This window comes from Triticum urartu, chromosome 5A (genome assembly GCF_056163025.1).
Source record: "Triticum urartu cultivar PI428250 chromosome 5A, HENAU_Tu73, whole genome shotgun sequence".
In the NCBI taxonomy this organism is placed as follows: domain Eukaryota; kingdom Viridiplantae; phylum Streptophyta; class Magnoliopsida; order Poales; family Poaceae; genus Triticum; species Triticum urartu.
Genome location: NC_141877.1, coordinates 26744756 through 26758273, shown reverse-complemented (window position 1 = coordinate 26758273; position 13518 = coordinate 26744756). Strand labels below are relative to the sequence as shown.

The 13518-nt window shown below is 44.7% G+C and overlaps 2 protein-coding genes and 1 long non-coding RNA gene across 5 annotated transcripts; 2 read left to right on the top strand and 1 right to left on the bottom strand.

The window, feature by feature from the left end:
* Positions 1 to 778: 778 nt before the first annotated feature.
* Positions 779 to 4242, top strand: LOC147967710 (uncharacterized). The gene is made up of 2 exons (XR_015603851.1): positions 779 to 1484; positions 2555 to 4242. It is a non-coding gene; the product is annotated as an uncharacterized LOC147967710 (long non-coding RNA).
* Positions 4243 to 5124: 882 nt separating this feature from the next.
* LOC147967709 (uncharacterized) lies at positions 5125 to 8869 on the top strand. Of its 2 annotated transcripts, XR_015603850.1 has the most exons (10): positions 5125 to 5596; positions 5701 to 5904; positions 6040 to 6175; positions 6894 to 6964; positions 7085 to 7133; positions 7270 to 7346; positions 7430 to 7515; positions 7827 to 7923; positions 8014 to 8203; positions 8463 to 8869. XR_015603850.1 is itself a non-coding variant. In XM_087525356.1 (9 exons), the coding sequence occupies exons 1-9, from the start codon at positions 5473 to 5475 to the stop codon at positions 8118 to 8120; spliced, it is 951 nt and encodes a 316-aa protein (XP_087381482.1). In that variant the 5' UTR covers positions 5125 to 5472; the 3' UTR covers positions 8121 to 8357. The 2 variants fall into 2 exon arrangements, 1 of the variants encoding a protein (XP_087381482.1); XM_087525356.1 differs by lacking the exon at positions 8463 to 8869 and having other exon boundaries at positions 8014 to 8357.
* Positions 8595 to 12936, bottom strand: LOC147967708 (cationic amino acid transporter 2, vacuolar-like). Of its 2 annotated transcripts, XM_087525355.1 has the most exons (13): positions 12609 to 12935; positions 11561 to 11762; positions 11379 to 11463; positions 11151 to 11291; positions 10939 to 11057; positions 10769 to 10865; positions 10488 to 10660; positions 10168 to 10393; positions 9775 to 10027; positions 9563 to 9671; positions 9353 to 9465; positions 9183 to 9258; positions 8595 to 9062 (listed from the first exon to the last, which is right to left on the bottom strand). In XM_087525355.1, the coding sequence occupies exons 1-13, from the start codon at positions 12757 to 12759 to the stop codon at positions 8900 to 8902; spliced, it is 1908 nt and encodes a 635-aa protein (XP_087381481.1). In that variant the 5' UTR covers positions 12760 to 12935; the 3' UTR covers positions 8595 to 8899. The 2 variants fall into 2 exon arrangements, with proteins under 2 accessions (XP_087381481.1, XP_087381480.1); XM_087525354.1 differs by having other exon boundaries at positions 11151 to 11463; positions 12609 to 12936.
* Positions 12937 to 13518: the final 582 nt, after the last annotated feature.

Below are 13518 nucleotides of genomic sequence, written 5' to 3'. Positions count from 1 at the left end.
TTCGTCTGTGTGTTAGTGTCCCTGGTCACCAAAAGGATTGCTCTTTCTCCTTCCATAACTGAAGAACGAGTCTAGCGTTCCTCTTCCATGCACCATGGTTTTACTCATCATGAACCATAAAAATCAACCACCACGCACCAGGTGCATCTCCACTCTCTGTCTATCCCTCCATCTTCGTCTCCCAGCGACCTTATCTGCTGACACCGCCGTCTGCTTCGCGGCGCAACGTGCCTTCACCCTCTCCTCCTTCTACCGCCTCTGCATGCCTTGCCGCGGGGCACATGATTTCTCTTGACATGCAGCCCGTCCACATCAGCAATGGCCATGTCACCAAATCTTTAACAAAAAGAAAATCTCGTGATGCAATTATTCTTTCGTCCGTGTGTTGCTGTCCCTGGTCACTGAAAGGATTGCTCTTTCTCCTTCCATAATTGAAGAACGAGTCTGGCGTTACTCTTCCATGCACCATGGTTTTACTCTTCATCATGAACCATAAAAATCAACCACCACGCACCAGGTGCATCTCCACTCTCTGTCTATCCCTCCATCTTCGTCTCCCAGCGACCTTATCTGCTGACAGCGCCGTCTGCCTCGCGGCGCAATGTGCCTTCACCCTCTCCTCCTTCTACCGCCTCTGCGTGCCTTGCCGCGGAGCACATGATTTCTCTTGACATGCAGCCCGTCCACATCAGCAATGGCCATGTCACCAAATCTTTAACAAAAAGAAAATCTCGTGATGCAATTATTCTTTCGTCCGTGTGTTGCTGTCCCTGGTCACTGAAAGGATTGCTCTTTCTCCTTCTATAACTGAAGAACGAGTCTAGCGTTCCTCTTCCATGCACCATGGTTTTACTCCTCATCATGAACCATAAAAATCCACCACCACGCATGAGGTGCATCTCCACTTTCTCTCTCTCTCTCCATCTTCATCTCCCAGCGACCTTATCTGCTGACACCGCCGTCTGCCTCGCGGCGCAACGCGCCTTCACCCTCTCCTCCTTCTACCGCCTCTGCGTGCCTTGCCGCGGGGCACATGGATGCCGACGATCTACCGTTGCGGAGCGGATCCTAAGCGCGTCGCCGTGCCCTGCCAGGAGAAGTGGCTGGCCATGCCGCCATCTTCTCTCCATCGATTGCGTTGAATGTGTGGGAGAAGCCCGGGCTCCAAATCTGAGGAGTCAGATTTGGATTTTCGATTTCTGCATCTTATTTCCTTTCGATTAGTCTAGCGATGGGTGTCTATGCTGATTCATTTGGTGATAATCACCCAACAGTAGATTGGTTGCCACAAATCGACTTGCAATAGACGCATCTAAACTCCAGAACTGGTGAGGTAGAAGAAGCCCTCTTCAGCGGCAGCGAGCTGGACGAAGTAGTCGGAGTTTGACTGCCCGGTCTATTCGGATAAAGTGGAACGGCGCAGTGGCGGACCACGGCCGGACTCCCAATTTTTGAGACACCTTTGCCTCTTCCTCAGGATGTAGGTACACACTTTTGTCTCACCTGCAGCTACAACTTTATATATCAGTTCATCTCTATTACATCTTATATTAGTCTTTCGAAAAATAGAACAGTAAAGTACTGTCTCACTATATATGTTTTCAGAGCATGGGAGTATAGTTTGTTCATCTCATTGTATAATAAATCTATTATTTTCAGCGCGTGGACTATTGTTTGTCCTGTTCAGTGCTTCTGTACTACCCCGTATATTTGTGCATGCCTCGATGTGGATTTAACTAATCACCCATCAACCTTTTGAGACTTGGATAGCTGTTATTTTGAGGAGCTCGCTATATATCTTGCCAAAGTGACAAGCCTGAAAAATTCTGCCTGCTGGCCGACAGTAAAAAGATCTGTTAAAGCATGTTCTTGACATTTCTTTTATCAGTATCTTGAATTGATAGAAAAATATTTCAGCTAATGTCCGCTCTATTTCTGATATTGAATAGTTATAAAGGAATCTGGTCTCATTTCTCTGCTATGCTTATTCATACAAGCTTAGCATATTTGGACGACAACTGTTTTACCTACAACAATACCCGCAGGGCATCAGCTCACTAATGTTCTTTTATATATTTTTTATGGATATTTTTTCAAAGTTTGTACTTTACTGTAGCTTTCTTATCAGGAACTAATTGTGGTTTTCTTTACAACTAGCACTTTTTATACATCTCTCACGTCTCCTTCGTTTGGTGTGGATTATCATCCCCTACTTCTATGATGTTACACATTATATATTTCAGCCATATTGCCTTTGGTTACATTGGTCCAGTTTTCATAGCTAGACTTTAGAGCCAGGTAACAAAGGACTTCATCTTCTGTTGAAACCCAACTTCGATGATATAGTAGATACAAATTGCATTGTCTTTTAGATCTATCCCTTTGGGTCACCAGCTGAGTTGAACTATTTGCCATGCCTCTCATTCTTTAAATTTTTAACCAGCTGAGCTAACATCATGTTTATTTGTCACATGGATGTATGAGTGCCAATCTTCCATTATCCAGATGTAACATTGACGATGAATGAATTAAGCCGCTTCATTTTTGTTTGCAGACGTTCGTTCCATACATGGATGGTTTCTTCTTGGCTGCCTTTGGGCTCGAGCTGCCACAAGTATGACTGACATGCACAGTATAGCTGCCACAACCGCCATCAAGTCCAGGTTTAACTGTTGGCCTCTGGAGAATACTGAATTTAGCTGATCTGAGTCCAATGGAATTTATGCGTGTGCACATATTCATTATACCATTATAGTCATGTATCATTCTTAAAATATTTTTGTCAAATCATAATCATTGTTCTCTTGATCCTTTTAAGAGCCAATACGACGAATAAAACACCAATTTTATGCAATATTTTCCGTAGCAACGCGCGGGGAATCATCTAGTTTGGTAAACATGTAAACACTCATTTGCTTACCAATTATCTTGTCTTAAATTGGAGGGGGGGGGGGGGGGGGGTCCCTGTTGTTTGTAAGAACTAGATAATACCCCGCACGTTGTTGGGAATTGATTCATGCATATTTCGATGAAGTTGAAACATAAATATTTGATTGTCGTATAGTTGTATAAATGCAAAATATTTATGAAATGTAAGCAATGTAATAGTTTTCACATCCATGGTTGCAATGTTGTGGTGTACCGTTTTCCATGAATGGTAGCATGCTGATGTGTCCCCTTTTACATGCATGAAATGAATGTATATTGACATGGCATAGCTGCATGTTATCATGTCCATCACCTCTTGTGCCTAAAAAATATGCTCATAATAATTCCAATTTGAGATTTTATGCAGAGACTGCTACAAACCAACATTCACGACCTAGATTAACACATGATGAAAACCTATAATAAATGAAAAAGATGCCACCAAACTAACCTAGGATTCTAAATTTCTAACATCTCATCAAGAAGACTTGAAATATATCCACAACATCAGGAGCATTAGCAGACATGATTGATCTCTCAAAACAACTAATGGTCAACCAAACCCACACCCTCATTAAACAATGTCTTCAGACTTTTTGATGGTGTTATCCACTGCACTAGAGGCCTAAAGAAAAACAATTAAGCATGTGAACAATATAACTATCTACCGTGGTGGAAAATAATGTGGACAATGTTGTACCTTCTTTACTATGTCAAGCATACCACGATTACCGATCAAATGCGATCTTATATGGCCATCTTGTTGAACTTCAGTTCAGTGATTAAAATCCTCCATCTCCTATGGTCAAATAAGTCTTCATTGCCCACCCATTGGAATACTGAGGTTTTCAATTACCAAGGTTTCGAAAAAAAGTGTTGCCTAACTAATGCAACTATAATTACGGTGTTGTGTGTAAATTTGAATGGTGGTGAAACTAAAATTATCGAATGACATGTGGCCAGTGCTATTTCCATATTTTCGTCATCCTTGTGATCCATATTATAGTGGCGAATGATTTTTGGAGGCTAATCCACATGATGGTTATAGGACCACTTTTCCATTTTTGCGAAAAGAGGGTAATCTTTGTCTTTGGTGCCTGGTTCAGTGGCGGGGGGTGGTGGCTTGGACATCCAATGGTGAGGCGGTACTTGACGACCCAGAATGGTTTCTTGTTCAATTTAGGGTCTTTTGTGAAAAAATCAAGCACTTTTTTGAGTTGTATCTTTTGTCTTGAACTAGAAAGTTGCATGTATGTTGGAGCGGACGCATAAATATTATAGTAGTTTAGTTCATGATTTACCTGTCTAGATTAATATGATTGTGTACAAAAATTATTTGGTAAACAGGTAAACACTCATTTGCTTACAAATTATCTTGTCTTAAATTGGGGGCCAGGTGAGGTCCCTGATGTTTGTAAGAATTAGATAATACCCACACATGATGCAGAATTGTTTCCTATATATTTTTGATGAAGTTGAAACATAAATATATGATTGTTATATAGTTATATAAATTCAAAAATATTTATGAAATATAAGTGTAATAGCTTTCACATCCATGGTTGCATGTTGCGGTGTGCCTTTTTCTGTGTATGGTAGCATGTTGATGTGGCCCCTTTCACATGCATCAATGGATGTTGACGTGGCATAGCTCCACGTTATCATGTCCATCACAACTTGTGCCTAAAAAATATGCTCATCATAATTCCAATTTGAGATTTTGTGCATAGACTGCTACAAACCAGCATTCACGGCCTAGATTAACACATGATGAAAACCTAAGATAAATGAAAAAATGTCACCAAACTAACCTAGGATTCAAAATTTCTAACATCTTGTCAAGAAGACTTGAAATATATCCACAACATCCGAAGCATTAGCGGACACGGTTGATCTCTCTAAAAAAAATGGTCAACCGAACCCACTCCCTCATTCAAAAATGTCTTCAGGCTTTTTGATGGTGTTATCCACTGCACCGGAGGCCTAAAGAAAAACAATTAAATATGTGAATAATATAACTATCTACCTTGGTGAAAAATAATGTGGACTGCGTTGTACCTTCTTTACTATGTCAAGCATACCATGATTACCGATCAAATGCGATCTTATATGGCCATCTTGTTAAACTTTAGTTATTAAAATCCTCCTTCTCATGGGGTGAAGGCATTAACTTCTATGGACACATGTATCTCTTAGGAGCCGATAGAGTAAACTAGACCCAACAATGCTTTGAGGTTCGTACGGTCCAGAAATCAAATACAGTCCAGACAACCAAACATGACAAATTTACGCCGGACCCTAGTTGGGCTGGATGCAGCTTAACAAAACAGGCCCATATGAGGGATATCTCGGGCACCCATTGGGCAGTGGTGATGCATTGATATCTCTGAGTACATCCTTGGGCTGCGTTTGGCTGAAATTCATTTCCCCGCCGTCCGCACTGAAATTCGAACTCGCCAGAGACAGAAAGAAAGAAAGAGAGGAACCATCCCCAATTCCCCCCTCCTCCCGCCCCCCCAACTCCGGCGACCCGCCGCCGCCGCGATGCAGCGCGGCATGGACGCGTCGATCTCGGCGCTGTGCGGCTCCCTCTCCGAGGTGCTCACCCACGCCGAATCCTCCTCCCGCGCGCTCTCCGACGCCCTCTCCCGCCGCGCCATCCCCCTCGGTACCGCATCTGACCTCGCCGCCCTCCCCCCGCTAGGGTTTCGCCACCCAGCGCTTTTCCTTCCTGCCTGCTAACGGAGGACGTGTGCGCGTGTTCCCTCGCAGAGTCGGCGACGAACGCGTTCCTGCAGGGGCTGGACCGGCGGGTGGAGGCCGCGGGCGCCGACCTGGCGCGCCTCGAGTCCATGGCCTTCGGCACCGTCTCCGTCGAGGAGCTCCTCGGCCACTTCCGCGAGACGCTCAACATCGTCTCCCGCCACGCCGACGCCGTCGAGTCCCGCCTCGTCTCCTTCGGCTACGTCGCCCCCGGTGAGTCCCATCCCGCGTCTACCCACCCACTTCAGGCATTCAGGCGGGAACCCACTGGTGACGCCACTTTGAAGCTCTGCCCTGCAGTGTTCGTCTTGTTTTGTTGAGGGTCATGGGGTTCTCTTGTTGGTGCAGAAGTGGAGGACGAGGTGGAAGAGGAGGAGGAAGGTGGAGACTTGGGGGACCTTGATGTCCCCGGGAATGGGCTCTTGGGAGGGTCAAGCTCGGTCCTCAGGTCTGCCCGGAAGCACTTCGACGACGACGATGAACTGTATCCTTCCATTACTAAGGCATTTTCAGAGAAATGCATTTTTTTATTGTGTTGGGTATGATCTATGACCGGGCACATAACAATTCGAGATGCATAGGCTCTAAATACGAGATACTCCCTCCGTTCCAAAATAGATGACTCAACTTTGTACTATCTTTAATACAAAGTTAGTACAAAGTTGGGTCATCTATTTTGGAACGGAGGGAGTATCATCTTGCACCTAGTTGGCTAGCTGTAAGGGTTTACAATTGCAGCATCGTCAGTGAAGTCAGAATTTGAAGATTTATAAGCATTAGGAGTTGAACCATACTTATTCTGCCCCTGTTATTAGCTGTTAACCTTTACTACTAATTTTTCCTGCTAAATGTGTAAATCTCCCTAATATCATGCTGTCATACAATCATTTGGGACAAGCAAACATTGGAGATTATGATTGGTTGGGTTGTTGGGGATTCGTTATACTGGATAAGCTTAACAATTTGCATGCACCAAGTCTGAACCTTGATCTTTAATTAACAATGGGCTTCTGTTTTTTGGAAACATAGTAGGCACTCCTTCTTTATTTAGAGGGTGTTAGCTTGGTGTAGGTCGGGTACAGATTACTCTGATACCAGGAGATCCGTTGTACTTCATTGCACTATTCAGCATCAAATCATTCTTTTGTGTTTCTGTGCGATTGAGATACAGAGTATTGAGTTCTTTCTTGACTGCATGTAAGATTTGAGGATTCCATGTCACTAAAGAATTTTGGGATTTCTGATGCTTGTCTAGCTACTCTGTCCTCTCAAGGTACGGAACACTTGCAATGCATCTTCCTAAATCAACTGTTTAGATGCATTATACATATTAGTATTTTTTACTGCAAGTCCTAAATCGAATAGAGATAATAATTTCTTTCGGATTTCGCAGATATTGATTTTTCTGCAAGCCCAAAGATGCCTCACAGAAAACCTGGAAGGTAACTCAACGGAATACAGACATATACTGTATGAGATATCTATTGCAACGTCCTTTTCAGGCTGTTTTTTTTGTTCTCCACAGTTCTTTACTTGTTTTATCTTCATTGAAAATCACCTTGTGTTTATACCGTTCAGTGTTGATGATGACCAAAAGATCTTGGAGGAAGCTGAAGAACCCACACCTCCCCAAATTGAAACATATGAGCAAGATGGTCAGCAGAGTGTATCTTTTATGTTTAGAAGATATATTAAATGCTTGCTTTCTATGACTGACATCTCTGTTGAATCTGTGAAGACAATGCTTTCCAAGGAATGATAAGGGCGTCGAAGGAGGAGTACGATAAACTTCCTCCTTACATGAAGACTCTTGCATCATGGGAGGTCTGACTTCTTTCTTAAAAAACTAATCGGGAATGCTTCTCATAGGACTCTATGCACGTTGTCTATTTTGTAGTGGCAACAAGTTACAGCACAGTCCGTGTAATTCAGACATGTTACTGGAGTTAATTACTAGAAGGGAGAAATCATGCAATATCTTTTCTTGCCTCTTGCCATAAACTCTTTAAAGTCTTTTCTGTTTTGGTCTCTGCATTGTAGTGGTTTCATGACGATAGTAAGTGTTACCTTAGTTATGCCACCTCAAAGCAATCTACTGCAATGCTTACCTTTTTCGCGGCTTCTCTTTTTATCAGGAATTGCATGACGCCGTTTCAAAACTAAATGCATACTTTGGTGGTGATAAGGCTCAGGGACGTTTGAATCAGGATGATGTTGCATCAATCGGCTTGGGTACGTTACAATCCCTGCCCGCAGAAATGTGAAATGCTTTTACACTAGACAAATCCCATTGACGTTTCCTTTCATGCCCTTGTCTTGTAGGGCGCAAAGGAAGATCCTACTTGTTGATCCTTCTGCGGCTGAATCAACTGGCTATGGAGACGATTGATGGCTCAATCTTCTACAACCTACGCAAGAACGACTCCTAGATGATTTTTTCAGAGAACCTGGGGAAACAGAAGGGGATATACTGATACTGCTACCATACTGTAATGCGTTGTGATGTACAGTGGTTAGTCTGGTGCACAACTTGTTCTCTCCTAAGGCATTGGCTTGGATTTGATTGCACTATTGTTTGTAGAATAGCTTGGTTTAATCTGGTGAAGAGCTTGGGTTTGATGGTTCTGGATATTCGGTTGTAATGTAGTTGATCTGGTGAGCTTGGGTTTGATGGTTGCTGTATACTCAAACATGGAGCTGCATAAGTCTTCTTTAACTGAAATAAAGTGGAAAGTGTATGATGACAAATTGTGTCCTATCTATCTGTGCAGTTGCAAAGGAGGTGCTGAATCACAATATCAGATCTTGCACGGCAAAATGAAGAACTGACGATGATTCAGGATGGCTTCCTGCTGCAATGTCACCCCAAGATGATCTCTGAAGTTTTATAAACTCCCGTACACTTAAATGAATCACCCCTTGCAATATTGCACATGTTGCAAGTCTTACACTTCTATGTATACATATTTACTATTTACATTCCTCCAATGAGGCCCATATATATGATGATGCTATATCTACAAATTGCAATTTACACAGCTTCAGAACTTGTTGAATTCTTCAGACCTCATGTCCTGCCTTGCCATGCAGGATGCAGCAGCGACAGCGGGGGAAGGTCCCTCCTATCAGGGTGGTGCTCAAGGTTTCCGTGAAATGGATCCCAGATCATGTATATAATCTCTCAAGGATGATCTGCGACAGTATCTAGCTAGGCCACAAACGCTGACGACGAGGAAGAACCGTATATCTCGTTTGCCTGAGCCAGGGAGACGTACACGACGTCCGTCAGCGAGCTGTGGGTCCGGCCGTAGAAAATGTACACAAAGACCCCCATCACCAGCCATACCCCGACCCGCATCCACGTGCCACCCCTGAATAACACACATAGGTTGGCAATGTTCAGACACATACATATGAATCTTTCCATTTTGAAAGTTTTGTTGGCAGAAGTAAACTTATCAGTGAGTGAGATCATTGTTTGAGGTACTCACCCTAGATTTATGAGCAAGTATGTGTTTATGAGGATGCACATCACTGGCAGCAGCGGAACAAACGGGCAGATGAATCCTGCAGAGGGAGCGGCAGAAAGGAGATGTGACATCAAGTTACCGGTAGTCTAGTATGTATGGAGATGCGTGAAAATGCTGCGATGCAAGCGTACCTCCAGAGTGACCAAATGAGTGCCTTCCGTCGTCTTGGTCGATCCAGGAGAGCATTCCGAGACCAGCCAGGAGGAGCAGGCCACCAAATACGCAGAATAAGCACATCACCAGGCTGGCGTGAAACGTGAGAGATGCGTGTTAGACAGGTCAGCATTTCATTGCACAGGAAAGTTCATCATGGGAACAAGATATGCCCGGTCAATACTTACAATGGCAGGAAAGTTACAGAAGCTGAAGCTGTCAGGATTAGAACCCCTACGCATACAGATGCTATGCTGCGAGCAGCGGTTTTCCGCCGCTTTAACTCATCCAATTTGTCTGATGGGTTGACAGAGAAACCGGTTAGCCAGCTTAATAGGTAAAATGCACATACTCAGAAATGTAGACTAGACCAGGTCGAAATGCAATTTCCTGGACTTACTTGCGTATAGCTGCTTCTCAATAAGAGGGTCATTGATTGATTCTACCACGATCACATCCTTAATCTCAGACGTCCCCTGTTCATGGTTCCCATCTCCAATAGGACTCCCCACCTTTTCCTCATCACATTCTTGGCTTAAGCGGAACGACGTTTGCAGAGAGGATGGCAGGGGTACCTCATCTGGAGGAACATATCTGAGGATCAAGATGGAGACGGCGACTATGGTGAACGCGAGGAGCGTGCCTACACTGACCTGCAACCAAACTTAACTCGTTTAGCTCTATAAGCTTCGAACTTTAGTACTCGTAAAATTCTTAACTGCCTAAAATATTGTATGAAAGATTCATCAAATTTCTCAAATAACAACTATTTAGCGGTTCCTAGATCATTTACCATTCCTGCCAGTTGTGAAACATCCATGAAGAAAGCCAGAGATGCCGCACAGATGCCAGTTATGATTGTGCTCTTGACAGGAACTTGTGTCTTCTCGCTAACATCGGAGAAGAAGGATGGCAAAAGCCCATCTCTCGCCATGGCCATCAATATCCTTGGCTGTGGCAGAAGTGACCCCATCAAGGTTGAGCAGAGAGCAAGAACAGCGCCAGATGTTACAAGGTACCTAAAATAAGACAGCGCAGTAAAAAAAAGCCTCAGCAGGAAGCACACCAATTGATGCACGGCGAAATGGAAGCACTGTCAAAAGGAGTCCTTACATCGCCCACTGCATCCCGTGCCTCGCAAAGGCGGATGAAATAGGGGTATCTGGGTCCATAGCGAAGTATGGCACCAGACCGACAATAACAACTGAAACCAGCATGTACAAGGAACAGCAAATCGTCAATGACGTGGCTATTCCCAGCGGCAGATCTCGTTGTGGATTCCTCACCTGTTGGAAATGGAAGTTTAGACAGAAGAATTCTTAATAATGCCGCCGATCCAGTGGGTGTGAAGACGTGCCATGCATGTCAATTTGGGAAATGGAGCCTGTCCTTACCTCCTCAGCGGTGCTCGCAACTGAATCAAAGCCTATGTAGGCAAAGAAAACGGTCGCTGATCCAGCAAGCATTCCATTGACCCCATATGGCAGAAATCTGCATAGAAAAGTGGTTAAGAACACTACTTACCAAATAGAGAAAACTAAATAAAAAGTAGCTTTTACATTACCCGCCAGACACCTTGTAGCCGACCCATCCTGTTTGGAAGCCAATGTAACTGCCAGCTATAATAACAAATAGCATCACACAGCAGTTCAGGACTGTCACAATTCCTTGTACGAATGTACTCTGTTACAAAGAAAAACAAAGAGTAAATATCATAGGCTATACTTCTCGAGAAAGTAGCACGAAAGGTGTTTCTGAAGTGTTGAAGCCTCTAACCTCTTTTATCCCGACGCATAACAGGGCAGTGACAAGGAAAACCAAGGCAGCAGCACAAGGATCAACAACAACACCTAACCAAGGGAGCTCATGGCGTGCTAGAATCCATGGCAGACTATTTGGTCCTCCGAAAAATAACGCCTGAAAGCATAGACAGAGTATGTTAGAGAGAGATGGAAGGTGGAGAAACAACAACATGCTGCAGAAACAAGGGAAAATCCCACTTACTAGATTGGGAGATATGCCACGGGCAACGGCTGATCCGCCAATCGTATACTCCAGTATCAAAGCCCAGCCGATCAACCATGCAACTCTAGGTAAAGAAAATGTCAAAGAAAGCGTGAGAACATCTGATCAATTTAAAATGGCACTTCATGAACAATGTGCACTCCAACATGTCAGCAAATTACCCTTCACCAACGCAGATGTATGAGTAGTGGTAGGCGCTTCCCGCAGAAGGGCAGCGGCTAGCAAGCTCCGCGTAACAGAAAGCCGAAAGCGCAGCCGCTATTCCGGCGATCAGAAACGAGAGCGTCAGTGCCGGGCCAGAGTGCTCCCGGGCAACCGTCCCCACGAGGACGTACACTCCGGCTCCAACCGTCGAACCAACACCTGGTAGATAAATGTTCCATGAGCATTAATATCATAACATGAAGGCTGTAATCAGTGCAATACAGAACATAGACTCTGCAGAGTGTTAAGGCAGTCTGCATTCCAGAAGCATGTAACCATTTCTACATGAAACAGAGTATACATCATCAAGGTATGTAGCAAGATTTGGTAATTGGAATCCAGAGGGAAGACCCACCCAGCCACCCACCCTACCAACACTGACACGGCAACAACCAAACAAGCACAAGAGTAGTAGCCACGGCACAAGCCTGAACTTCAGATAGTATACGTCTCAACCTTCCATGGAAAGTAGTAGTAGTATTACAAATGGATAGAATCTGCATCTTATAGTCCATTTCCTGATCAAAACATTCCTATTGAGATCTCAGACCGCGTGTAGTAATTAAACTCATCTCAAATCATGTGAAACGTTTGCTGCTCTTCAATGGAAGCTTTTACATTCTGTAGCAACAAAATTCGCTACTTACAGGTTACTACAACTCTAGTTTGTGCTCGGTATTGTATATAGACCTAACGGATTTTGGATTTGGCGGCTGTGTGAGCGTTTGACGCGAGGGGAAATGGGGAATCCAAAAGGTAAAACTCTGCAGGAAATCACACACAGAACAAACAATCCGCCAATCCGGACTGAGGAACCACAGAACAGACAAGAGAGTAATTTCATTCACTATTACAAGCTGAAAGATCCCAAAAAGAATCCGAGGCGCCTTGAGCCACGAAGGCGAACGATTAACCGAAAAGGCAGCGTATATAATCAACAAAAATAAAGATCGTTCACGGCCACGGGAAGTCCAAGGGAAGAAAAGGGTAATGATGAGCGCGCACCGATGGCGATGAGCTGCGTGATGGAGAGCTCCTTGGCGAGCTGCTGGCCGCCGGCGGCGCGGGCCCGGTCGGAGTCCACCTGCTTCCGCCGCAGGAGCACCCGGATCCCGCCGCCGCCGCCGCCGCCCGGCGCGGCCTCCTCGAGCCGCATCGCCGGCACGGAGGAGGAGCCCCGCGATACAGCGGGAGGGGGTCGGTGCGCCGGCCGGCAGGTGCTGCTGGCCCCTGCTTCCCTCCTTTGCTTGAGCCGCGGGGATTCTTGGGAGGAAGAAGAGGGAGAAGAGTGTGTTTACGGGCAGGATTAGCACAGGCGCAAGACGGGAGCAGAGTGGAGCCTTTTCGTTGGCTTTTATCGTGAGGCGTGCCGCTGTCTGAATCGTCAAAAAGATTATTTTTTTTAAGTCTAGAAACTGTAGGAGCAGTAGTATACTCTATGCATACGTACGTACGTGGCATGGAGTATATGGAATAAAGTTTGATCTGTTTGATACGCCAACAGGAGTGTGCAATTTATCTCGAGACTATGAAGGGTTGAAGAGGTCATATTCATAAAACTCCACGCCCCAACGATAAATTTCGACGGGTTTTATTGCAGGGGCAGAGCGGCGGGTTATATTGCATGGGCAGAGCGGGCTGACGATTTATAGACCGCAGATCCCTTTTCACAGAGTCGAGCGAGTTGAAGATTCGTAGACGTGCTATACAATTTTCGGTGTGTTTTATTGTCCCGAGTAGAATATTATAAAGAGTTATAAACTGCACCACACCCTTTGTAGATGCTCTCAACAATAAATTCGGGTTTTGAGAGAAGGTAAGTTTAGGAGGGACTTGGCAGGAGATTTAAGAGTCTAACTTGCACTATTATATAACACCGCAGAGAGGGGCGGAAATCGGGAGAGAATTGACTTAC

Excerpts from the sequence above, each read along its gene's own strand:
- LOC147967709 (XM_087525356.1), top strand. The coding sequence starts at position 5,473 with ATGCAGCGCGGCATGGACGCGTCGATCTCGGCGCTGTGCGGCTCCCTC. Across the intron at positions 6,176-6,893 it reads TTCGACGACGACGATGAACT|ATTTGAGGATTCCATGTCAC; the intron begins GTATCCTTCCAT and ends ACTGCATGTAAG. Across the intron at positions 7,347-7,429 it reads TGAAACATATGAGCAAGATG|ACAATGCTTTCCAAGGAATG; the intron begins GTCAGCAGAGTG and ends GAATCTGTGAAG.
- LOC147967708 (XM_087525354.1), bottom strand. The coding sequence starts at position 12,759 with ATGCGGCTCGAGGAGGCCGCGCCGGGCGGCGGCGGCGGCGGCGGGATC. Across the intron at positions 10,394-10,487 it reads CACGGGATGCAGTGGGCGAT|GTACCTTGTAACATCTGGCG; the intron begins GTAAGGACTCCT and ends GTCTTATTTTAG. Across the intron at positions 9,466-9,562 it reads TCTGTAACTTTCCTGCCATT|CCTGGTGATGTGCTTATTCT; the intron begins GTAAGTATTGAC and ends GTTTCACGCCAG.